General features: G+C 39.4%; 5 protein-coding genes across 5 annotated transcripts; 2 read left to right on the top strand and 3 right to left on the bottom strand.

Moving 5' to 3' along the window:
• Positions 1 to 88: 88 nt before the first annotated feature.
• LOC132787221 (probable multidrug resistance-associated protein lethal(2)03659) lies at positions 89 to 6,507 on the bottom strand. The gene is made up of 7 exons (XM_060794150.1): positions 5,671 to 6,507; positions 4,998 to 5,083; positions 4,787 to 4,946; positions 4,362 to 4,728; positions 2,272 to 3,833; positions 564 to 2,208; positions 89 to 456 (listed from the first exon to the last, which is right to left on the bottom strand). Exons 1-7 carry the CDS (start codon positions 5,745 to 5,747, stop codon positions 421 to 423), a joined length of 3,933 nt encoding a protein of 1,310 aa, XP_060650133.1. The 5' UTR covers positions 5,748 to 6,507; the 3' UTR covers positions 89 to 420.
• A 137-nt stretch (positions 6,508 to 6,644) lies between these two features.
• On the bottom strand, positions 6,645 to 12,875 carry LOC132787219 (probable multidrug resistance-associated protein lethal(2)03659). Its single transcript, XM_060794148.1, is given in 8 exon segments — positions 6,645 to 6,822; positions 6,882 to 7,439; positions 7,441 to 8,521; positions 8,582 to 10,206; positions 10,268 to 10,634; positions 10,700 to 10,859; positions 10,922 to 11,007; positions 12,122 to 12,875. Coding segments are annotated over 8 exon segments (3,990 nt in total). The 5' UTR covers positions 12,199 to 12,875; the 3' UTR covers positions 6,645 to 6,786.
• Positions 12,876 to 14,718: 1,843 nt separating this feature from the next.
• LOC132786065 (fatty acid-binding protein) lies at positions 14,719 to 17,292 on the top strand. Its single transcript, XM_060792452.1, has 3 exons — positions 14,719 to 14,877; positions 16,640 to 16,911; positions 16,982 to 17,292. Exons 1-3 carry the CDS (start codon positions 14,805 to 14,807, stop codon positions 17,030 to 17,032), a joined length of 396 nt encoding a protein of 131 aa, XP_060648435.1. The 5' UTR covers positions 14,719 to 14,804; the 3' UTR covers positions 17,033 to 17,292.
• Positions 17,293 to 19,411: 2,119 nt separating this feature from the next.
• On the top strand, positions 19,412 to 20,924 carry LOC132785470 (tricarboxylate transport protein, mitochondrial). The gene is given in 4 exon segments (XM_060791587.1): positions 19,412 to 19,597; positions 19,599 to 19,831; positions 19,889 to 20,216; positions 20,285 to 20,924. Coding segments are annotated over 4 exon segments (984 nt in total). The 5' UTR covers positions 19,412 to 19,477; the 3' UTR covers positions 20,588 to 20,924.
• LOC132785469 (8-oxo-dGDP phosphatase NUDT18) lies at positions 20,660 to 23,242 on the bottom strand. Its single transcript, XM_060791586.1, has 3 exons — positions 22,607 to 23,242; positions 22,245 to 22,533; positions 20,660 to 22,183 (listed from the first exon to the last, which is right to left on the bottom strand). The coding sequence occupies exons 2-3, from the start codon at positions 22,492 to 22,494 to the stop codon at positions 21,396 to 21,398; spliced, it is 1,038 nt and encodes a 345-aa protein (XP_060647569.1). The 5' UTR covers positions 22,495 to 22,533; positions 22,607 to 23,242; the 3' UTR covers positions 20,660 to 21,395.
• Between the last annotated feature and the right edge of the window lie 365 nt (positions 23,243 to 23,607).

The raw sequence follows: 23,607 nt of genomic DNA, 5'->3' as shown, positions 1-23,607 counted from the left end.
CTGTTGCTCGACGCTTTCGCTCTCTGAGATGACACTTGTGTTTTTATACTTGAAAGCTTTTATTACGAGCTTTGCATATGTTATCGTAATTTGGCTTACCAGCGTTTTCTTGCACTGCTTTATTTGTAACTTGGGTAATGCTATACAACACAAATAGTTATTTATCTTATCTAAATTACTTGACTGACACATTTGGTAGATCCACAATACATTTTTTTGTTGCGATAAAACATGACAATTGAACTTATTTTTTATATCGTATATACTTGAATAAATATTCAATGAACACAATAGCAAATTATGAAGCGTCTTATTTTTGGGAAAATATCGGCAGTGTTACTTTAAAATTAAACTACCATTTATACTATAATTTAAATACATATGTACGTATGTAAATAATTATATAATATATTAATGTTACTAGGTTTGCTTAGTTTTCTGCGATTCCAAATGAGCCTATAATGAAAATGTATTCAATTTATTTTTGTTTTATTACATACATTTGTTATAGTACGTACATACATATGTACATACATACATACATATGAAAATCATTTGCTTACCTTTTCAGCTACATGTAATAGCCCTTCGTAGTTTCTTTGTCCAGTTTCCATCACCATGCTGTGGAATATTTTCGAATCACACTGAGTCAAGAGCTCGTAGGGAGAACCAAATTCAACCAATTGTCCAGCGTCCATGACTAAGACCTTGTCTGAATCCATAATCGTGTTCAAACGATGGGCTATTGTCAGCACTGTGCACTCCCTGAACTTGTTTCTAATCGTGGCCTGGATGAGGGCATCTGTCTGTGGATCCACATTGGCTGTGGCCTCGTCCATTACAAGAATGCGATTCTCGCGAAGAATCGCCCGTGCTAGACACACCAGCTGTCTCTGACCTATACTAAAATTGGTGCCGCCCTCGGAGATAATGCTTTGCAAACCATTCGGAAGTTCACTGATGACTGGCTTCAATTTGACCTCTTCCAGGGCATCCCACAGCTTGACATCGCTGTACTCTTCGAAGGGGTCGAGATTATACCGCATGCTCCCAGAGAACAAAACTGGCTCCTGAGGAATAATGGAGATCTTGCTTCGCAGGTCATGTAATCCAAGTTCATTGGTGTCCCGACTGTCTATGACGATGGCGCCATCGTTGTAGGATAAACGGAAAAGGGCGTTAATGAGCGAAGATTTTCCAGCACCAGTGCGACCTACAATGCCTACTTTTTCCATGGGCTTGATTTCGAAGTTAAGGGACTTGAGCACATATTTTGAACTTGGATCGGGGAAATAGCGTAAACACAGGTCGTCGGCCACAATTCGTCCATGCTCTGGCCAAGTGATGGGAGGCTTCTTGTTTGGTTTAGATTCGTACTCGCCTTCTGGTTCGATCTCATCATACTCAACGACACGTTCAACCGCCGTCATGGTATTCTCCAACTCTGCAGATTGACGCATGCCCCACTGCACCATGCCAGTCATGCCCATGGCCTGTGTGATGGCTAAGCCCACCTCACCTGAGTTTTCGGGCGGATTGATGAAGTAGTTGATTATAATGATCACAATGTATAATGAACAGAAGAGATCCAGATAGTAGCCGAATGCACGATTGGTAGACAGAAACGTGTAATAACCTGAGCTATGCAAGTCCTGAAGATTGTCGAACTCAGCAATAAGAGTTTTTTGTGCCCCCAGTGCTCGAATAGTTGGAAGTCCATTGAGGGAAGCGCTGAGGTGCGAGTAGATGGGAGATCTGGCCACTGCCTCAAGTCGTTTTACATCTCTCGATGTCTTTAGATAGAATTCTCTGATATAATAAAAGATGACTCCGAGTCCGAGGGTTAATAAAAGATAATAGGGATTGGTTATACAGATAACAACAATGATTCCAGTCAAGTTGAGGAAGATTTGGATCACATCCAGCAGAATACTTGGAAGATTTTCATCAATTTGCCCAATATCTTTAGAGAACCGATTTAGTATCCGCCCTGACGGGTTAGTATTGAAAAAGTACATTGACGCTCTGGTGATGCCACAAAACATAGCATTGTGTAAGTTTGCGGAGCTCCGCATCGCCAATTTAGTGAAGAGCAATGTGCGGATCACGGTAAATATAATCACTGCCAGGTTTAGGGCCGTAAAGTAGTAGATGTCAACTGAATCCGAAGTGTTACCGGTGCTTTTGGAGCTTTGATTTTTATTAACCCTATAATTAGCAAAATGAGTATTATTTAGAATAAATAGGTATGCGTAGCAATATTAATATTACCAGTAAGATAAAAATATATCAGCAGCGGAACCCACGAACTGCGTGATTAAATATAAGAATATTAATAAACTTATTATGAACCAGCCGCCGCCAGCGGTTAAGTATTCCATATAGAGTCTCAATCCAATCTTGCCCTTGATACGTGATTCTTGCTGAGTTATCGGAGATTCTTGATTAATGGATTCAATTATGGAGTTTGTCGACTTAAAGCTATTAGTGCGAGAAGTCTGCCGACTACTATTTCCAAAGCGATTATTTTCTGGATCTGTGCATGGATTGACACAAGGAGCTTCCTTTCTGTCCTCAGTTATGTTATCATTAATATTCGGATCAGACAACAGCTGTGCAAAGTCCAGGCCACTGCGTTGCATTGCATCATACGTTCCCATGGCACTTATTTTTCCTTTGTCCATTATGACAATAAGATCGGCTTGTTTCAGAAACCGCAGTTGATGTGTTACCAGTATAACTAATTCACTTCGAAGATATCCTCTCATGCACTGGTCGAATAAATGTCGACCCACATGAGTGTCCACTGCACTGAGAGGATCATCTAAAAGATAAATATCCGCCCGACGATATACAGCTCTTGCCAAGCTTATGCGTGCCTTTTGTCCTCCAGAGAGTGAGGCTCCTCTCTCACCAACGATAGTTTTATCACCCTGAGGTAGAAGTTCAAAGTCACGTTCCAGAGCACACTTCTTTACTACTGTACGGTAGCGATGTTTATCAAGAGTGAGTCCGAAAAGAATGTTTTCCCTCACGGTTCCAGTGAAGAGCCAGGGCTCTTGAGAGGCATAAGAGAATCTTCCATTAACCACCATGGTGCCTTTGTGTGCAGGCAGCTCACCAAGAATAGACTGTATGAGGCTAGATTTTCCAGCTCCTACCGGGCCAATTATAGCGACGAGTTGTCGATGACCAAGTTGTAGGGTAATATCATGGAGAGTGTTCGCTGTGGCATCGGCTTCCCATTTAGCGTAAAATTGTTTAAATTCAACAAGAGTTTCCTCGTTGCTAGTGGCCTTTAGTTGGTCTTCATTGCTATGGTTCATATTTCTCGAATAATGCTGAATTTCTTCTCGAAGTAGAAATGTTTGCAGTCGATTTATAGAAACAATAAGCTCCGCAAATTGTGAAATACTAAGCGGAAAGAAATTGGTGACCGTTCGCTGCAGCAGACTGAAGTAGGCTGTGATAAAGAATGCTTCACCGGCTGTTAAGACATTGCCCAGTAGAACATAGCCCACAAGACTGGCGAAGGTGAAGATCCGGGATAGACATATCCCAAACGCTATAAGCATGCCACGAATGTTGTTTGCTGTTTTGATAAGCTTCATCTCCTTGAGCCGCACACGTTCCACCAGCCTGCCAAAAGGTTGCTCCCAAGCATACATTTTGATCACTTGGATGCCAGAAATAATCTCATTCATGATCCGTACACGTTCATCTGTGCGAACTGCAGTGAGAAGGCGTAGTGCAAAAGTCTTTTTGGCCAGGCCAGCTTGAAGAGGTGTGAAAATCAACATTAGAAGGACGCCAAAAAGGCATGAAACTCCAATCTACAAAAATAAATATGTATTTATAATAATGCATAATATTTTTTATTTTTATTATACTTAAAATATACCGAATTAATATACAATAAAAATACTTAAATACACCAAGGTTATATTCGGAATATTCAAAATAATACTACATTCAAAATATACCATAAAGTACAAAATATTTCGCTTGTTTTCGTTTTGCGGGGGCGGAATTGAGCGTGTCAAAAATTTAATTGTTTTTAAATTAATAACAATTGCTGTCGAAAGAGTATTACAGCTCTATCTATTATAGTCTCTGAGACCCATTGTTGCATACGGACGCACGGATCGAAAGACTACCAGACATAACATATCATAGCTGTATCGTCTCTGTTTTTGACGCTGATCAGGAAATTACAAAAAATTGTTATTCTGGACTTTAAATTGTCATCTTGTTAATAAATAGTAAATAGAGCATTTCAATAACTTATTTAAATCACCTCAAGTTTTAAGATTCGATGAAAAGAGTAATTATTTTTAATTTTTAATTGACATCTCGCTTACCTTTTCATACATTAGATATGTTATTACTACCAGTTGAAGTGGGCCTAGCCACATGAAATGAATAGTGGCCAGAACTGAGTCAAAGCGCCCTATATCATTCGAAAGCAAATTCACAACCTGACCAATCGACGTGTCAGAGAGAGCCGCATGACTCAAGCGTAATGACTTCCGATATACCATACTGCTAATGGCGATTCTCATTTTCATGGCCAAGTGCATAATTCCCAGCATACAAGGGTGTCCGGTAATAACTGTTAGAACACATGCGGAAATAAGTCCAACAGCATAGAAGATTGCCTTGTTTCGATCAGGATCAGCATTCGTAAAGTATGCCATAATACCAAAGAGGAAAATTGGCTGGGTCACCCTTAATAAATACAAAAATATTACAAATCATGTAGGAACATGCATGAAGACTATGGCACCTTGTCAGAATCTCTTTGAATCCTAATAGCACTCCAGTTATAAATAAATGGAAGCCAAACACTCGCACTACAACCCGTCCCAGGCGAGGTGACTTCTTTTGGGCAGTCCTACGAGTAACCTCTTCATCCCATGCTGCACACAAGCGATCCCCAAGTGTTTCTAAATAGGAGAAATATTTTACTCCTCATAATATCTTCATGTTCCACTCACCTGATTTGTGTTCTTTAAGCGGACGGTACAGATCTGTTGGATCTAGTGTTTTTTGCCGGCCCTTGAACAACACGGGAAACACAAAGCTACGAATTCGTGATGGATAACCGTTAAAAAGGCAAACGCATGAATATATGTATATATCAATATATACATACAAATATATAAAAAATAATAATTTTTGGCATCCTAAAGTAATTATATCAGGCTGATTTTAATTTGATAATAAAAATTCAGAATTCACCCATCATATGGTAGGCACATTTATTTGCTTATTATTATGTTTGTCGTTGAATCGATTTACGCGTACATATTTTTATTTTATTAGTTCAGAATTGTTTCGTTGTATATTTACATAATATACATTTCAAACTGTTTGTTAACTCTTTCAAGATTACCAACGTAGATCATGGTATCTATTAATTTTTTTGGTAAGGTAATACGGTCCGCGCTCCAACTTTATAATTATCTACTTTACAGCTTGAGTTTGTCAGGCGATTACGTTACTATTAGGAATAAATCAAAATATTGCCAACAAATTACAAAAATTTCACAGTCATATTGCCTTAATTACGTAGCAAGATTACGATAGTTTTTATTTTATTTATTTTTGTTTGCTTTGATTTCAATCTTAACTGAAATCATGTCACTAAAAATAAGTAAATCAACTAACCAGAACATGAGTTCCGCAATTGGGTTCATTTGTTCACGGGGGTTTTTCGGAAGCTCATCGGCTTTAAATGATTGCATATTGTCAAAAATTTTTAATCACTTTCACCCTATTTTTATACAGATGTCAATAAACATAAGCGAAGAAACTCTGTTGCAGTGATGTTAACTTGATCGTGAGTTCTTCTCGTTGATTTTTTGGCCATTTACAATAAAAACTTTCCACAGTACACGGCGCTATTCATATCAGAGATGCGGACGCAATATCACTTCTTCCTTAAGTATTATATTTACACAGACACTTTTCTATATTTTTCAAATTTCTTCAGCTAATTTAAAATTTCACTACTTTTTCATCAGTTTTTTTTTTATTAATTGCAGAAACGGGTTCCGCATCAATTTACAATCAGCTGTTTCCACGCTGAGTATGGAACTGGTTCTAATACTCAACTGACCAGTCGCGTTGCTTTTATGGAAATTGATTAGACAACATGGTATTTGTTATTGTTTAAACCACATTTAAACACTCTTCTAGTGACTAGTAAACCGAACTTCAAGCAATATGTTTTTAGCTTTATCGTAAAAGGGGGTCAAAACTCTGGGTCTGCTTTAATGTAATTTTGATACAGCTATGGAATGTTATTATTACCATAATTGTTTTGTAGTATCGGTTACATTAAATGATTTAAACAACGCAACATGTTGATAAAGCTAGGGCATTTAATATTCGCCTTTGTTAGGTATTGAGCTACTATCTTATCAACTTATACTAGAAGCCGACTTTTTAGTTCCCTCGGTATATCTTATCATCCACTTCGTTTTTAAATTGAATAATAAAGATTGTAACATTTACTGGCTTATCGGATGAAATTAGCATTTAAAACATTGTGCACGTCAGTTTATCAATTTCCTAAGTTATAAATACTGAAATAGACAATAATTCCTAAACAGTTTTTCAAAATTGATTTATTACAAATTATTTTAAATTTAGCATTATACTCTAAAATTCATAAAAGTAATACTTTAAGTAGCAAAAAATAGGAGACTCATCTTCCAGCATTGAAGTAGTATTACAGGTGAAGTCAAGCTTACAGCTAAGAAATGCGGATAATTCTTGATCCTAGGCAGTTTTATGTTTCTGTGATTCTAGTTGAGCCTGTAAGTATAAGTGTAAGTCAGATTAACTTTTTTTTCCTTATCTGAATTTTAACATACCTTCTCTGCTACCTTGAGCAGGTTATCGAAGCTGCATTGACCTGTCTCCATTACCATGCTGTGGAATATTTTCGAATCACACTGAGTCAAGAGCTCGTAGGGAGAACCAAATTCAACCAATTGTCCAGCGTCCATAACCAGGACCTTGTCTGAATCCATAATCGTGTTCAAACGATGGGCTATTGTCAACACTGTGCACTCCCTGAACTTGTTTCTAATCGTGGCCTGGATGAGGGTATCTGTCTGTGGATCCACATTGGCTGTGGCCTCGTCCATTACAAGAATGCGATTCTCGCGAAGAATCGCCCGTGCTAGACACACCAGCTGTCTCTGACCTACACTAAAATTGGTGCCGCCCTCGGAGATAATGCTTTGCAAACCATTCGGAAGTTCACTGATGACTGGCTTCAATTTGACCTCTTCCAGGGCATCCCACAGCTTGACATCGCTGTACTCTTCGAAGGGGTCGAGATTATACCGCATGCTCCCAGAGAACAAAACTGGCTCCTGAGGAATAATGGAGATCTTGCTTCGCAAGTCATGTAATCCCAAGTTCATTGGTGTCCCGACTGTCTATGACGATGGCGCCATCGTTGTAGGATAGTCGGAAGAGGGCGTTAATGAGCGAAGATTTTCCAGCACCAGTGCGACCTACAATGCCTACTTTTTGCATGGGCTTGATTTCGAAGTTAAGGGACTTGAGCACATATTTGGAACTTGGATCGGGGAAATAGCGTAAACTCAGGTCGTCGGCCACAATTTGTCCATGCTCTGGCCAAGTGATGGGAGGCTTCTTGTTTGGTTTAGATTCGTACTCGCCTTCTGGTTCGATCTCATCATACTCAACGACACGTTCAACCGCCGTCATGGTATTCTCCAACTCTGCAGATTGACGCATGCCCCACTGCACCATGCCAGTCATGCCCATGGCCTGTGTGATGGCTAAGCCCACCTCACCTGAGTTTTCGGGCGGATTGATGAAGTAGTTGATTATAATGATCACAATGTATAATGAACAGAAGAGATCCAGATAGTAGCCGAATGCACGATTCGTAGACAAGAACGTGTAATAACCGGAGCTATGCAAATCCTGAAGATTGTCGAACTCAGCAATAAGAGTTTTTTGTGCCCCCAGTGCTCGAATAGTTGGAAGTCCATTGAGGGAAGCGCTGAGGTGCGAGTAGATGGGAGATCTGGCCACTGCCTCAAGTCGTTTTACATCTCTCGATGTCTTTAGATAGAATTCTCTGATATAATAGAAGATGACTCCGAGTCCGAGGGTTAATAAAAGATAATAGGGATTGGTTATACAGATAACAACAATGATTCCCGTCAATGTGAGGAAGATTTGGACTACATCTAGCATAACAGTTGGCAAAAGCTCATCAATTTGTCCAAGATCCTTTGAGAAACGATTCAATATGCGACCGGATGGATTCGTATTGAAGAAGTACATTGCCGCATTGGTGATGCCGCGGAACATGGAGTTGTGAAGCTTTTTGGAACTGCGCATGGCCAATTTATAGAAAAGCAATGTGCGAACCAAGGTGAAGATGATGACGGCCATGTTCAAAGCAGTAAAGTAGTAGATGTCAACTGGATCCGAATCAATGCTTGCTGCATTTTTGTTCTTGTCAACCCTGAAATTGGTAATTCATTTGAAAAGACTTTAAAATATATTTTTAAGAAAGATCAATTACCAGTAGGAAAGGAATACATCTGATGCGGAGCCTACAATTTGTGTTCCCAAGCAAAGGAAGACCATGAAGCTAATCATGAGCCAACTACTGCCAGCTGTAAAGTATTCCTTATATAGACCAAGGCTAATTTTGCCCTCAACTCGAGTTTCTTGTGGCGTAACTGCTGCTTCGTGAGCCGAGTCCGCAAGAGATGATAATGACGTAAAGCTCTCATTGCGTGAAGCCTGTCGACTCGTTTTACTTCCCCGCCTGCTTCTTGAAGCTAGACTTAATCGATCCCAAATATCACCAGGCTCACTTTCATTGTCATCCAATGTCTCATCTTCCTTATTGGGATTTGTGAGGAGTTGTGCAAAGTCGAGTCCACTGCGTTTCATCGAAGAATAGGTTCCCATAGCACTTATCTTTCCTTTATCCATTATGACAATAAGATCGGCTTGTTCCAGAAACTGCAGTTGATGTGTTACCAATATGACTAATTCACTTCGAAGATATCCTCTCATGCACTGGTCGAATAAATGTCGACCCACATGAGTGTCCACTGCGCTGAGTGGATCATCCAAAAGATAAATATCGGCCCGACGATAGACAGCTCTTGCCAAGCTTATGCGTGCCTTTTGTCCTCCAGAGAGTGAGGCTCCTCTCTCACCAACGATAGTTTTATCACCCTGAGGTAGAAGTTCAAAGTCACGTTCCAGAGCACACTTCTTAACTACTGTACGGTAGCGATGTTTATCCAGAGTGAGTCCGAAAAGAATGTTTTCCCTCACGGTTCCAGTGAAGAGCCAGGGCTCTTGAGAGGCATAAGAGAATCTTCCATTGACCTTCACGGTGCCACTGTCAGCAGGCAGCTCGCCGAGAATAGACTGTATCAGGCTGGATTTTCCTGCACCTACGGGACCAATCACAGCGACTAGTTGACGACGACCGAGCTGTAGATTGATACTGTCCAAATTATTATCTATCATTTTGGCATTCCACTTGGCATTGAACTGACTGAATTGGACGAGTGTCTCGTCATTGTCAGCGACCTTTGCTACATCTCCATTAATATTGTTGATTGTAGAGCCCTGTTCCTTATCAGTGCTACTAGCAGGTATGGATTCGAAAATTGCATTTGATTTGTCTAGCACCTGGGTCTCTTCGCGGTGCATAAATGTCTGCAGACGTTTGATGGAGACCAATAGCTCTGCAAATTGAGAAATGCCTTGGGGGAAGAACATGGTAACCGATCGTCGCAAAATATTGTAGTAGGCTGTGACGAAGAAGGCTTTCTCTGCGGTCAAAAAGTTCCCCAGCAGCACATAGCCCACGAGACTGACGAACGTAAAGATGCGTGACAAGAACATGGCGAAGGACATAAGGATACCGCGTATGTAGTTCACTTGCTTGATGCAGGTCATTTCATTGCACCGGGTGAGCTCCACCAGCTTACCGAATGGCTTCTCCCAGGCATACATCTTAATAACCTGGATGCCCGATATGATCTCATTCATCATCCTCACACGCTCGTCCGTCCGCAGGGCAGTGCGCAGTCGTAGCACGGATGTCTTCTTGCCTAGATAGGCTTGCAGGGGCAGAAAGAGAAGCATCACGGCAACGCCAAAGAGCGCAGAAACGCCAATCTATAATAAAAATACAATTACTAAAATGGCACCTCTAACTCAAAAAAAAAATCGTACTCACTTGGTCGTACATGAAATATGTGACTACAATAAGCTCGAGCGGAGCTACCCAAAGGTAATGAACATTGATCAGTACCGTGTCGAAGCGTCCCACATCATTGGACAGCAGATTGACTACTTGACCCACTGTCGTATCGCCGAGAGATGTCCGACTTAATCGCAATGCCTTTCGATAGACCAAGCTACAGAGAGCGACTCGCATCTTCATGCCTAGATGCAGCAGACCCAGCATATAGGGATGACCACCGAACACTGTCAGCACTGAGCCAGCAATGAGTCCAGCTGCATATAGCTGCGCCTTGGTTAGATTAGGATCGTCGCCAGCGAAGTAGGCCATAATGCCAAATAGACAAATGGGTTGAGTTATTCTATTTAACATATCGAAAACTTTTGTTATAAGGATTCTATAGATATGCTTGCAAATGTCACTTGCTTGGTCAGAAACTCCTGAAGCAGCAACAAGAAACCGGTCAAAAAGAGATTCCAGCCAAACACTCGAATCATCACTCGCAGCAAGCGAGGCTGAAGATTTTTGGCTGATCTGCTGGCAACTTCCTCATTCCAAGCAGCACACAAGCGATCGCCAAGAGTATCTGAAAATATAATTGATAGATTGATCATTCCAGCTTCAAGCCACATAGGCGGTTTCACTCACCCGACTTGTGCTTCTTTAAGGGTCGATAAAGATCCGTCTGCTCCAATGTCTTCTCGCGGCCCTTGAACAGAACGGGCATTGCGAAGCTAAAATACATGAGTGTGCAAAATGTATGTTAAATAAAGATAACAAAAATGTTGTTCAGATAGCAACAGACAATAACATCTTAAAAATAAAACAATTAAAGCTACGTGTGCCTGAGCATGATGCAATTAGGTGGATTTGCACTGTGCCTACTACTAACAGTTTTGTAGAATTAAAAGACCAAGGAAATCTGTAGATGAGAGGACACTGAGACATAGCGACATAAAGATAGTAAAGCCAATATTATTAAAGGTAACTAGATAACATAGTTAGCTAGCTAATTGTAAAATGTAAATTTATAATGCTGAGATTTTTTCACCAACTAGTTGTTATGATTTCTTATTAGAATTAGTTGAAATTATTTCAAGTGGAAAAGTCTATAAATTTTAAATTTACAATTTGGATAACATAAAGATTTTAAAATAGAGAATGCTTTGCAATTAAAGGTCAGTGTAGTTTCAATATTTGTTTGCTTATCGACAGAATAGAAATCTAAGCGCCCTTTACAAACATTTCCTGTTGTCACTAAGTATTTATACATAGAGATAGTGGGGAAATTTGCAATTAGTTTTTAACAGTGGTATTTGTTAGCACCTTGAAAGATAACAAACATTCTTTGAATTTCCTATGACTATCGACATTAATATATCAAGAAAGCAACAACAAGCAATGCACCTAACTTATAATCACATTATATTCATGCTTGGTCACATCGGTTGAACATTAAGCTACTGCCAATTTCAATCAAATTTATTAATGATAAGTTTTGCCACACGATCGCCTTTTATTACAGGCTACATTTGGTTGACAACGAAATTAAAGTTGCCTTATATGACAACCAATTGAATAACATGGAATACTTCATACATGCATATGTATTCGTAAGTACATACATACTATATGTATGGGGCTCTATGGGCTCCCTCTGAGGCGCTAACTATGTAAATTAAGCGACCCATTGAATATAATAATAATGAACTCGCCGCCGTTGTCACGTTTTCAGCTCAATTCCAAAAGGAACAAAGCGCTCAATGAGAGGCGTACAAATTACATATGATATTGTATTGAATTGACATTATGTTCTGCTCGTATCTACAGACATTGTCTTTGACTTACCAGAACATGAGCTCGGAGAAGCAATTAGCCCGCTCAACGGGATTCTCCGATAACTCATCGGCCTTAAATGATTGCATTGTTTTTTCCCTGATTTTTGATTGTTTGATTACAAGCACAATGCAAGTATTTGTAGTTACAACATTCGCACTTATTACAAATTGATAACTTGTAGAGCTCTGTTACATGAGATTTCGACGTGATATTTATTTAGTCGTGGATCTATTGAGTTTTTGGTAACTTTTTTGAATCGGCTTCATTAGCACCCAAGAGGGATGCGGACACGCGCTTGTCGTTAATATAATTATTATTATTTAGGCATTAATAGAATATATCTTATAGATACATTCGATTCGTATTGGCTCGATTGAAACATACGAATTTTTGATGGCCTAAAACTTTCCACTCACACACACTGTCCCAATATTAGATATATTATTACTAAAACGTTTCAAAGTGCATTCTGATTATTGTTACGCTTTTTATTTGTACTTATTTAGTTTTCATTTCACAATGATCACTACGGGTTTGGTACTATTTGATAATATTCCCACATATTGTAGAAGTTCCACAGCTGAATTTCATCACAGAAACATTTTCATATACATGTGTATGCATATGTCTGTGTGTATATAGATAAAGTGTTGTATTATTATTGTGATTTTTATTTTGTATTTTAACGTTTGGCGATCAACTTTTCTCAATTATCAGACTTCGCGACGCACAAATAGTTCGTTGCTCACGCTCCGAATGCCGAAATCGTTCTAATGTTCAGCTCAGTAATACGCTTTGTTTTAGAGAAATAATTTTAAAACTTGAAAAATAACAAGTGTTACTCTTCGCTCAACGTAGAGCTTTTCGCTCGCGCTACTTCGTATTGTTTGCATGAGCGATGGAGCATTGATAATCGCCACGATTGCTCATTCTCTATATCTCTCAATTTTATACTCTCTCTCGTGCTGTAAATTTGCGTACAGCGTTTGTTGGCTTTGGAGCAATGTTTACCGGGTTAACGATAAGGAGCGGCCGGTGTATTTTCTGGTTTGATTGACACTTGAGTTCTATTATCAGTCATACACCCTCACTTGAAACGCATTCATGCAATATCTATAAAATTTCTTGGCATTTCTATTATCTGTAAGATATTATCACTTTGATAGCCTAATGAGAGTATCAGATAGAAAACTGGAAATTGTGCTTATATGAAAAATTAACATGTGTCGTTATTACAAGTACAAGTACAAGTTCAATATGCTGTGAATGTTTTATTATTTTATTCTTGTTCACTTTTAAAATTAGCTGATGTTCAGTTGAGCTGCTTTGTTACCGATAGTGGTTCAGAACTTCCATAACAAAGCAGTGGCGTAGCAATGAAAGCTTCGTTCTTATTCTTAAGCAATGGTCACTCTGTTTTTGAAAGCTCTTTAGAGCGAATAACGAATTTCTGAATGAATCGTTCGAGCAGAGTCCCAAAATATACAAATATTTGGATATGTTAAACATAACTAAATCTATACTGTTCTTTATATAATATATATAGATACATTTGTTATATTTGCAATGAAGCGAGACAGCGGAAAGGAATAATGGGCATAATTGATTTAACAAGATAAGAAAGCAACTGCGATTCGGTGACTTGGCGACGTGTCGGGAAAATTCAGTGTAAAATTGCATCCGACAACCTATTATAGAGTATAATGGTCAATTAGAATGCTCGACAAACGTGCATTGATCATTTAAAAAAGATACTAAATATGCATATAATATCATTAAGAATATGAATATTTTTAGAGGAGCACGCGATGCCATTGTATGATTGCCAGTACTTGTATGTACAGTGGAATAATCTAAAAGTAAGCTCCCACGGGTCTTTAATTTTGGGAGTGTCCACCGTTGAGAAACCAACTTTATTAATCTTTTCCTTTCGGATGTGTAATACTGTAGAGTTTACACAGTTTCAGATTCACGGCATTTGAGATGGTGTTTCTCACAGAACACAATATAAATGTGTACTATATACATTGTATATACGTATTTATATATATCAGTAATATGACCGGTGCCTTTGAATCAATTAAAGTGCAAGAAATTGATCATGACATCCCTCACAACGAGGGGTGGGACGATTATTGTCATAAAGCAATCGTCGTCAAACGTGTAGGAGACAGAATTCAACTTTAGTCAGACTAAAGAAATAAAATTCAAATAAATATAAGCAATTTTTTATAACGAAACAATTTATTGAGTTAAGGTAAAAAGTAATAATGAATACATATTTAGAAACAGTATTTAACCACGTATGTTTTTCTCTTTACTATTGAAATTGTTGTAGAAAACCCGAATATACATATATATGTAAACTTTATAAAATTGGTGTGCGATACTGTTTTATGATTTGTACCTTTAACCAACCTTTATTTGCGAAAAATTGGACATACATATCTACTAATATCGATATTGCATATGTGGAGCCATCATAAATCTTCCAATTGGAGAGCACACAAGCTCTCTCTCGCACTCATCGACGGATGAGAGAATGAGCTTTTGCGCAACTTTATGCATCTGGCAATGCCAAGTGCGGGTATAAAAACGACTGGTGGTGCGAGCTTTTATGAGTTGAGTAGAGTTCGCTGTGCGGGTCACATTTTCTTCGTTGAGCTTAAGCAAATAAAAACAACTGTGAAAAATGGCATCTTTCATTGGCAAGAAGTACAAATTGGAGAAGTCCGAGAACTTCGATGAGTACATGAAGGAATTGGGTAAGTAAACAGTTAGGATATTGTTATAACCTTACATGCAAATATTTTATTACGTACATAACCACATGGTGCAAAAGAAGTCGAAAGATAGAGTGAGAAAGACAGTGCACATAATAAGCGAGAACAAACACGCAAGCCGGCCGGCAGATTTGGCAGATGTGCAAAATAATGATGAAAGAAAGGCAAACAGAAAAAAGAGGGCAAAAACGTGGTTGTTAAATTTTTGGGACATTGGGAGGTTTTGTTGTTCCACTTTCCGCATGGGTGCTATTGGTTAACATGAACCCAGAATACAGGTGGAAAGTGCAGAAACGCTTATCGAGCGACTAATGGTGTAATAAACTTAAAAAGTAATTAAACTTCAAACTGTACTTTGGTCTGAAGCACATGGACAGGGCTCACTCATTCATTATCGGAATACATATGCACATGTACATGAATGTTCTTAGTATAAGTTTGGAAGTAAAGTGCGCTTAGTCATTGCAATTGGTGTTGACAGCTTAGAGAGCTCTCTAATTTGTGGAAAAGTTTCGAACTGCCGAACTTTGCACAGACTTGTGTTGATGTAAATGTACAACACGATCTTATCGATCGATCGAAGGTTTATTGTAACAGTCCATAGTCTCTTGATACGCATTGTCGGGGAATTTAGAAATTCAATGCTTCTCGATTCGATCAACAGTGCTGCAGTTGTGTGGGTCTGTTATTACTTGCGGTCTTTTGTGGTTTTGAATCTAATATTAAACTATGTATGTACGGTTCCTGCCACAGTCCCAGTCTCAGGCATCACTGGTGGCAAGGTTTCAATTTTCATATTTGGTATATTGTGATTGTGGTGAACGACCATTTCAAGTGGGGGTTTTCGATTACCGATTTAAAGTGCAGCTGATTGAAAGCTTTGAGGACCTTCAAAATAAGTTTGTGTACTTTTATCAACCTTATCTCGATTTTTGTATGTACCGAGACCCTATTTAGTCGACAAAGTTGTGATAAACATTGTATGTATATAAAATGATAATGCCTTTTTTTATTATGATTGCGAATTTTGCACTTTGCTCCATATCAACAACCGTAAACTGTATGGCAACTATACCGGATCCTAATCTATGTCAAAAGAAATGAGAATATAATATAGTATTTGTTGTAGATGTGCAGGAACAGCTGAAAAAGTTCTCAAAGTGGCGATGGGAACTTATCGAACCGCAGACACTTGACCGAAAGTCAGTCGCCACTTAAAAAAACAGTCATAAATACATAATTGAACATAATTGATTTGTCTGTTTGATGGATGGTCACCAAGGGACAAAGTTCTATACATATACATATATTGTAATAAATATAACATGTATGTATGTGTTTGCATTCGCGATAAGGTTGCTGCTTGCATTTGCCGGCTGTGCGGATCGTTAGCTATATTTAGGTATAGCAATTGATAAGTACGGATGCTGTTGTAGACAGTGTACACGAGATTAACCTTGAGCACGACTCCGACCGACGTCTGTGGTCTGTGGTTTTTGAGGGGTCTAGAGTGTATATATGAGTCGGGGTCGCGGTCTGGATAACTTGTCGAGGAACTTCATAATTCAGCTTTATTATTTCAATTAAATACAATATGATTTATATTGTATGCAGGTCTTCAACTTTGACGGGCTAATTCAATTAGCAGCGCATCAAATCTTGAATTTATGATACTCGTATGATTTATATGGAGATAGTATGATGATGGTACATTCATATATATTTTCCCTTTCTTATTTTATAGGCGTCGGCATGGTGCTGCGCAAGATGGGCAACTCTGTCAGCCCCACTGTGGAGGTTACTCAGGATGGAGATACCTACACTCTGACCACCACCTCGACTTTCAAGACCTCGGCCATCAGCTTCAAGCTGGGCGAGGAGTTCGATGAGGAGACTCTCGATGGTCGCAAGGTCAAGAGCGTGATCACCCTTGATGGTAACAAGCTGACTCAGGAGCAGAAAGGCGACAAGCCATCGACCATTGTCCGCGAGTTCACCGATAGTGAACTGATCACAGTAAGTTGCACCGCTAATATATATATTTCTGTTCTTTCTGAGAATAATACGATCTATTTTTTTGTTGCAGACACTCACCATTGGCGCTATCAAGAGCGTGCGCGTCTACAAGGCAGCCTAAGCGTCTTCTGACTACACCTTACACCATCATGACTGAACTAAAAACTGTCTACGAACTAATTCCCAGTTTAGTAATATTGTTATCGATTAACGTTTAATAAAAGAACTGCACTTTAATTCTAATGTTTATTTATAAACACATGATCACTCACATATACACATTTGTACCTAGCTAATACGTACATGTGCGTGAGTGTACATGTAAAATGACATATGAAAGATTTCAAAATGCATTTGAATAAAACTAATAATTCGCTTAAAGTTTTGATGAGTTTTTGCTTCAGTTTAATTCTTTTATTGGTATACAATTTAAGTGATTAAAAAAAATTATTACAAAATTAAAAAATTTATTTTTTTTCACAATAGCCAAAAAGTTAATATTATTTAATTAACTTGGTTATGCACATCAACAGGCTAATCGTTGCAACTCTCGATGTCCGCTATGTAAAGCTTTCACTGTAATTGTCAAGTGACGTGACTTTAGCATAGACGGGAGGCGTCCACCCCTACGCATTTCCGCAATGGTCATTACGTCTTCGCAATATGCGAGTACATGAACAGCTTACGTAGCGATAGCGTGTGTGGGAGTTTTTAGTGCTGGCCCTCGAGCATGCGCAATGCAAGGGGGCAAAACGAGACAACAGCAGCGCTGTAATCTACACGGACTCCAACGTTTGGTTTAGTTAAGGTGCACAGTTTGCCGGCTACAGTTTGATAAATTGTGCAGTGTTATCTATGTGGACGGCCGTTGATTAAATAAAATAGAAAGGTTCGTTAATGAAAAGGTTTATAAGTATGGCACGTCATAAAATGATAAAAATACGTATCGATGGCTAAATGGATAGATAAATAAAAATACGTGTGCTTAGTTTATAACTAGACCAGCTTAGAATAAATAAATAACACAAACGGATAAGTTTGCTACTCAAGCTTCCAAGTGGACTGCGTAGTTGTATAATTGACGTAAGAAAAGTGTTGTCGACTTTGCGGCGCACTTGAAAAGTTTACAAAACTGTATCATTTATTTTTGTTTCGTTTGCTTTGCTTTGCGTCGATTGCTTTTAACTAGCGCGGGTGTGAGCTTTTCTCCAGCAAAAAAAGCTTTTGTATGTTTCGCCATGCTAAACGGGTTTTGCTGATTAAAGAGACAGATCTTGTTGTTGTTGCCTTTTCTGCCGCGTCGTCACAAAAATCGAGTATCACGCCATCGCCGTTACTTTTGCTCTTTGACGGCAAATGTTCTGCCTCTCACTCTCACTCTCGCTTTGCCATTGCTCTCCTGCTTGATCTTAGTGGAGAAGCAGTTGGTTGTTTACAAAATGCGCTGCCTATTTGAATTTGTTCGCTTTCTCTGCGGTTGGAAATTGGAATTTTGTTCGTAGTGTTGTGTGTGAACAACAGTTGACTCGCTGCCCTAGCCGCGATCGCGTCGCTGCCGCTTTTAAACAGCTAAGCACTCAACCAAAGATATTTTCCGAATTGTTTAAAATTTTTTCTCTTAATTATTCGTAACCAGAATTATTGTGAGTAATATTCGCCTATATTCATAACTGCTGTGTGCTCCAATTAGATTTGCTCATAAAGTGCAGCTGCGATTGCCCATTTCGACAGATTCGTAGCGTGTGTGCCTCAATACGTATGCTTAAGTGTACACTTCCAATGAAAAGTTTTCACAAACTTTGTTTATCTTTATCGGAACTGTGTTTAAGCTCGTAAATATTTAATGTACATTTCAGATAATTCCCTATAAATAATTATATTTTTGCCAATCTAATAATCTTTTGCCTTCATGCACAACTTATATAATCAATACAAGTGAACTTAGACAATTCTCTTGTCTCTTTTTAAAAGTTGAAACTTGAAACTGTTCAACCAAGTCACTATCGTACGATCTGCAGTTATCAGAATCAAATGGAATGTTTTGAGTGTTAATGTGTACGTGTGTGTTTTACATACAGTCTGTGACAAACAATAATCCCTATATAGTTTTTGTTTGAACTTTGCTTTCAAGGTGAAAACAGTGCGATAAAATTATCAATTGTCAATTATCAACTATCAAGTAGCCAGAATATATGTGTAGATTATCAGCAAACCTAACCAAATTTAATAATGTTTTATAACTGAATTATACATATTATATATGTATATGGTACATATCATGCTGTACAAGAAGTTGCATAATTTGCAACGTCAACTGTTCTTCAGCAATATATTTTGTTTTCTTTTCGTGCCTTGTTGAACTTCGGAATCGGAATATCGATGTTTTTTTAAATGAAATGTATTTTTACCCACACTTTTATTGCATACACACAATAGATTTGTTTTTTTTTCTTGTTTAGATCTTTTGACAACAGACTCCCACATATTCAGAATATTTAATTTTAGTTTCTATTAATATCAGCACACATTTACATTTGTAGAGTTATTATTGTTTTTTAAATTGAAAATGTTACCCGTTTATCTGCAGTACGAAATGGATCGTCAAAATTTAGTCACGTTTCTTAGTCCCTACAAATCTCGCCCATGGATGATCAATAGTGGTGCTGCAGCGCCAAGCGGGGGGCAGCAAAGGTCTGAAAGGAATCATTGCCGGAGGTATTACTGGCGGCATTGAGATCTGCATAACATATCCCACCGAATACGTGAAGACACAGCTGCAGCTGGACGAGAAGGGTGCAAACAAGAAGTACAATGGAATTGCCGATTGTGTAAAGAAGACTGTGGCCACAAATGGCTTCTTTGGACTGTACCGTGGTCTGAGTGTGCTCCTCTACGGCAGCATCCCCAAGTCAGCAGCCAGGTAAAAGTACTTAAAGTTTCCCTTTTATGTTTCTCAAGCATATTCTACTCTATTCAGATTTGGGGCCTTTGAATTTATGAAAACACATGTCAGCGACTCCAAGGGACAACTGACCGCTGGTGGAAAGCTTTTCTGTGGCCTGGGAGCTGGTGTCTGTGAGGCTGTTCTGGCGGTGACGCCCATGGAAACAATCAAGGTGAAGTTCATCAACGATCTGCGCAGTCCGAATCCCAAATTCAAGGGCTTCGCTCATGGCGTTGGTCAAATTATTAAGGCGGAGGGCATCAGTGGCATCTACAAGGGTCTGACTCCGACCATCTTGAAACAAGGCTCGAATCAAGCCATTCGCTTCTTTGTCGTCGAATCACTAAGGGATCTGTACAAGGTAAAGAGGGGCTTTGATTTATTCCGACTCAATGGGATAATTGTGAATAATTGTGGCATTGGTTTCAGGGCGATGACATCAACAAGCCAGTGCCCAAGTTGGTTGTGGGTGTCTTTGGTGCAATTGCTGGAGCGGCTTCCGTGTTTGGCAACACGCCCTTGGATGTGGTGAAGACTCGTATGCAGGGCCTGGACGCTGCGAAGTACAAGAACACTGCAGATTGTGCAATGCAAATTCTGAAGAACGAGGGACTTCCCGCCTTCTACAAGGGCACAGTGCCCCGATTAGGTCGCGTGTGCCTGGATGTGGCGATAACGTTCATGATTTATGACTCCTTTATGGATCTCTTTAACAAGGTCTGGAAGGATTAAATCACATCACATCAGATCGGATCAGATCAGATCAGACTGGCTCTTAGTTTCTAGGTATAGGTATCGCTGTGCATGTTACGTTCACCTAAATTTGACCTAGTCAACTGTTGCTATAGTTGATAACTGACACTCTTATACAGACACACATAACAGGTACGAGTACACTGGCAAACATATTCCATGATAGCATTTTTTTTATCTTACGTTTATTGCGTATCACAAATTGTATGTTGAGCATTTTAGGATCGATTTGTATATAGTCAATGTCATATGTTGTTTAAAATCTGAGAAAAGTGTAATCGAAATCAATAAATAATAGTAACGTGTTTATAAATTATGTCTTATATAAAATTAGTTCTAAAAGTGGTTGCAAATTTAGAACAAAAAACATTTAGCTTTTGAATTCAGTGTTGGAATCGTTCTTATGTAGCAGTCAGCTTCAAAGTGAGTTCACTGCGTCAAAGCTCTAAATTCAAATATGTCAAAAAAATTAGTTGGTTTTGCAGTCATAATACCTTCAGTTGGACGTAATATTTAACTTGCAACATTGACTAGCGATTAGTAACAGTTAATTCTTAGTTAACATTAATATTAAGTGGCATTGAACAAAATTCCTTTTATACAGATTTGTAGCAATCAGCTTTCAAAGGTGTTCACTTCTTTAAGGCACCAAATTTTATATCAACCAAAAATGCAGGTGGTTTTACAAAGTTGCAACAACTTGTGACATATTTATTATGCTAGTTATAGGGTAGTATATAAGCTTGCACCATTAACATAGATTAGGCTAAAACTACGCTAAAACCACTTATCGTATCACATTCAGTGGTATCGATCCGTGTTTGCTGCTCAAAATGCTCGCCAACGCTTCGTCTAGCGGCTGACTGAGTTCCTGCCAGATGCACTTGCCAATCAACGAGATTTCCTCCAGTGCTGGCCTGAAGGCAACCAGCAGATTCAAGCAAAGGCCATCCGTTGCATCATCGTTAGATGGCGAGTGCTCCAAGCTCAATAGGCCATGGGGTCGATGCTGTGGTAGCTCGGCGCCAAAGATCTCGATCATAAACTTGCGTAGTGTCGAGTGTAGACTGCGGTTCGGATGCAACTCCACAGTGGGAAAGTGATGCGAATTCTTTTCACTAATAAGTATGTTCATGGAGTTCGTGGCACGCTTTCGCACAACGGCTAGCACACGCAGATAGTTGCGTTTGTGCGGATAACGTGTCGGCAGCACATTGTTGTGCCATACGGGCTGACGCACAATGTCCGATTGCTGCTTGGCCTTCTGGTTCTGATGATACGCTTGTCCAATGCTAATAATATTGAGTATGTCGTTGGCTCTCAGGGGCACTTCTTTGGGATCGCGCAACCACAGCGCTTGTATGGATTCCGCATCCGCATCGGCGGGCGTCTTAAGTCGGCCGCCAGTAATGCGACCCGTCAACACAAAGCGAAACCAGGAGCCGCCAGCTGACTCCAGAGCCAGCAGCGTTGTCATCTCCGCATTGAGGCCAGTCTCCTCGAACAGCTCACGTGCAGCAGCCTCCGTGATGGATTCACCTTGCTCCATGCGTCCCGCAGGTAAGTACCATTTGCCTGCAAGCACACAAAACTCGTTTAAATGGTAACAAATTAGAGTAACTACAATTAGAGTCACCTGCACAGCTTGGTTTGGCCTCCTCGATCATTAGCAGCTCGTCGTGCTCATTGAACATGACACAGGCCACAATGTAGTTGATGGTCTTGCCCACTTTGGGCACAAAGTCGGCTGACGATGATGGCTGTACACCTTGCGCCTCGGCTGTGGCATTCTGCTCTTTGAGCGAGAAATCACAGAACTCTGTTGTGATGTCGCCCAGATCTTTGGCGTTCAATATGCAACGCACTTTCTCTTCAATTGAAGTCATCGTGCGCAATAATTTTTAGCGTTCTTCTTAAATGTGTGGCTATAATGTGAAAGTGGGATAGATGGCTTAGATGATTTAAATGCCAAAATTGACAATCAAGAAAGACACTTACGTTCAGCACAAATATGCGTTGCGTTTGGCTATCAAATGACTCAATATGAGAAACATGCTCGACCTGAGTTATGCATAAAGCAAAGCCCAACTAACAACTTGTATGCAAATGACAAATTCTTTTTGCGTTATCGTTTTTCTGTTGTCTTTGCTGTTCAAAAGCTCTCGTCGCAGAGAATCGAAACGTACTCAAGAGTGGGCAAGATGTGACTGTTGTTGTTGCTCCAGCTCCATTGTCGCATTGGCCAGGCCAATAAAAACGGCAAAATCAACTCAACACGACACAGCACAGCTCACAACGCAGGTGCTTAGTAGTCTGCTAACAACACAGACGAGACGAGACGGCCAGAGTATGCTTTTGGCCTGTATTTTTTTCTATTGATATCGAATAGATGTCAAAAAAGCCGCAAGACTGGTTTTACACCATTTGGAGAAAGTGCATTGGAATTCCTGTTGTTGCTGCTGCGCGAGTTGTTTGGTCAGCAGAACAAGGAACTGTTAGCAAACAAGCGATTTGTTAATTATTTTGTACATCAACTAATTGTAAACTCAATTGTTTTGCTTTGTTTTTGTTTAATTTCGCACAAATTCTATTTGCACACACAGAGTTACGCTTGTGATTGAACATCTGGCAGCACTACAAGTTTGTTTACAAACGTCAGCCAGTGTTACCGTAGCACAGTGACGAGAAAAATACCGCAATACAAAATATGCAAGTTAGTATACTGAACAGCTGTTTTTAGAGAGTTCATAAAAGGCGGGCGGAATGGGTGACGCTGCTTGATTACGGCCAACTTTGAAACATCTTCAAATTATGTTAACTTTTCGCGCGTGTTCAAAGGCGCAAGAACGCCGACAATGACAATAACAATCATTCAATTTCAATTGAAAATTAGCTAGCAAACATCAAAAGGGCGTCACCTGTGATAGATTAATGCAATTTAAGTAGATAATGGGTATGTACGCGTTGTATATGTACGATATTTGCAGCTATACTACAAA

The sequence above is a fragment of the Drosophila nasuta genome, chromosome 2R (genome assembly GCF_023558535.2).
Source record: "Drosophila nasuta strain 15112-1781.00 chromosome 2R, ASM2355853v1, whole genome shotgun sequence".
Taxonomy (NCBI): domain Eukaryota; kingdom Metazoa; phylum Arthropoda; class Insecta; order Diptera; family Drosophilidae; genus Drosophila; species Drosophila nasuta.
The sequence above is the reverse complement of the archived record's forward strand: the minus strand, read 5'-3'. Positions and strand labels throughout refer to the sequence as shown.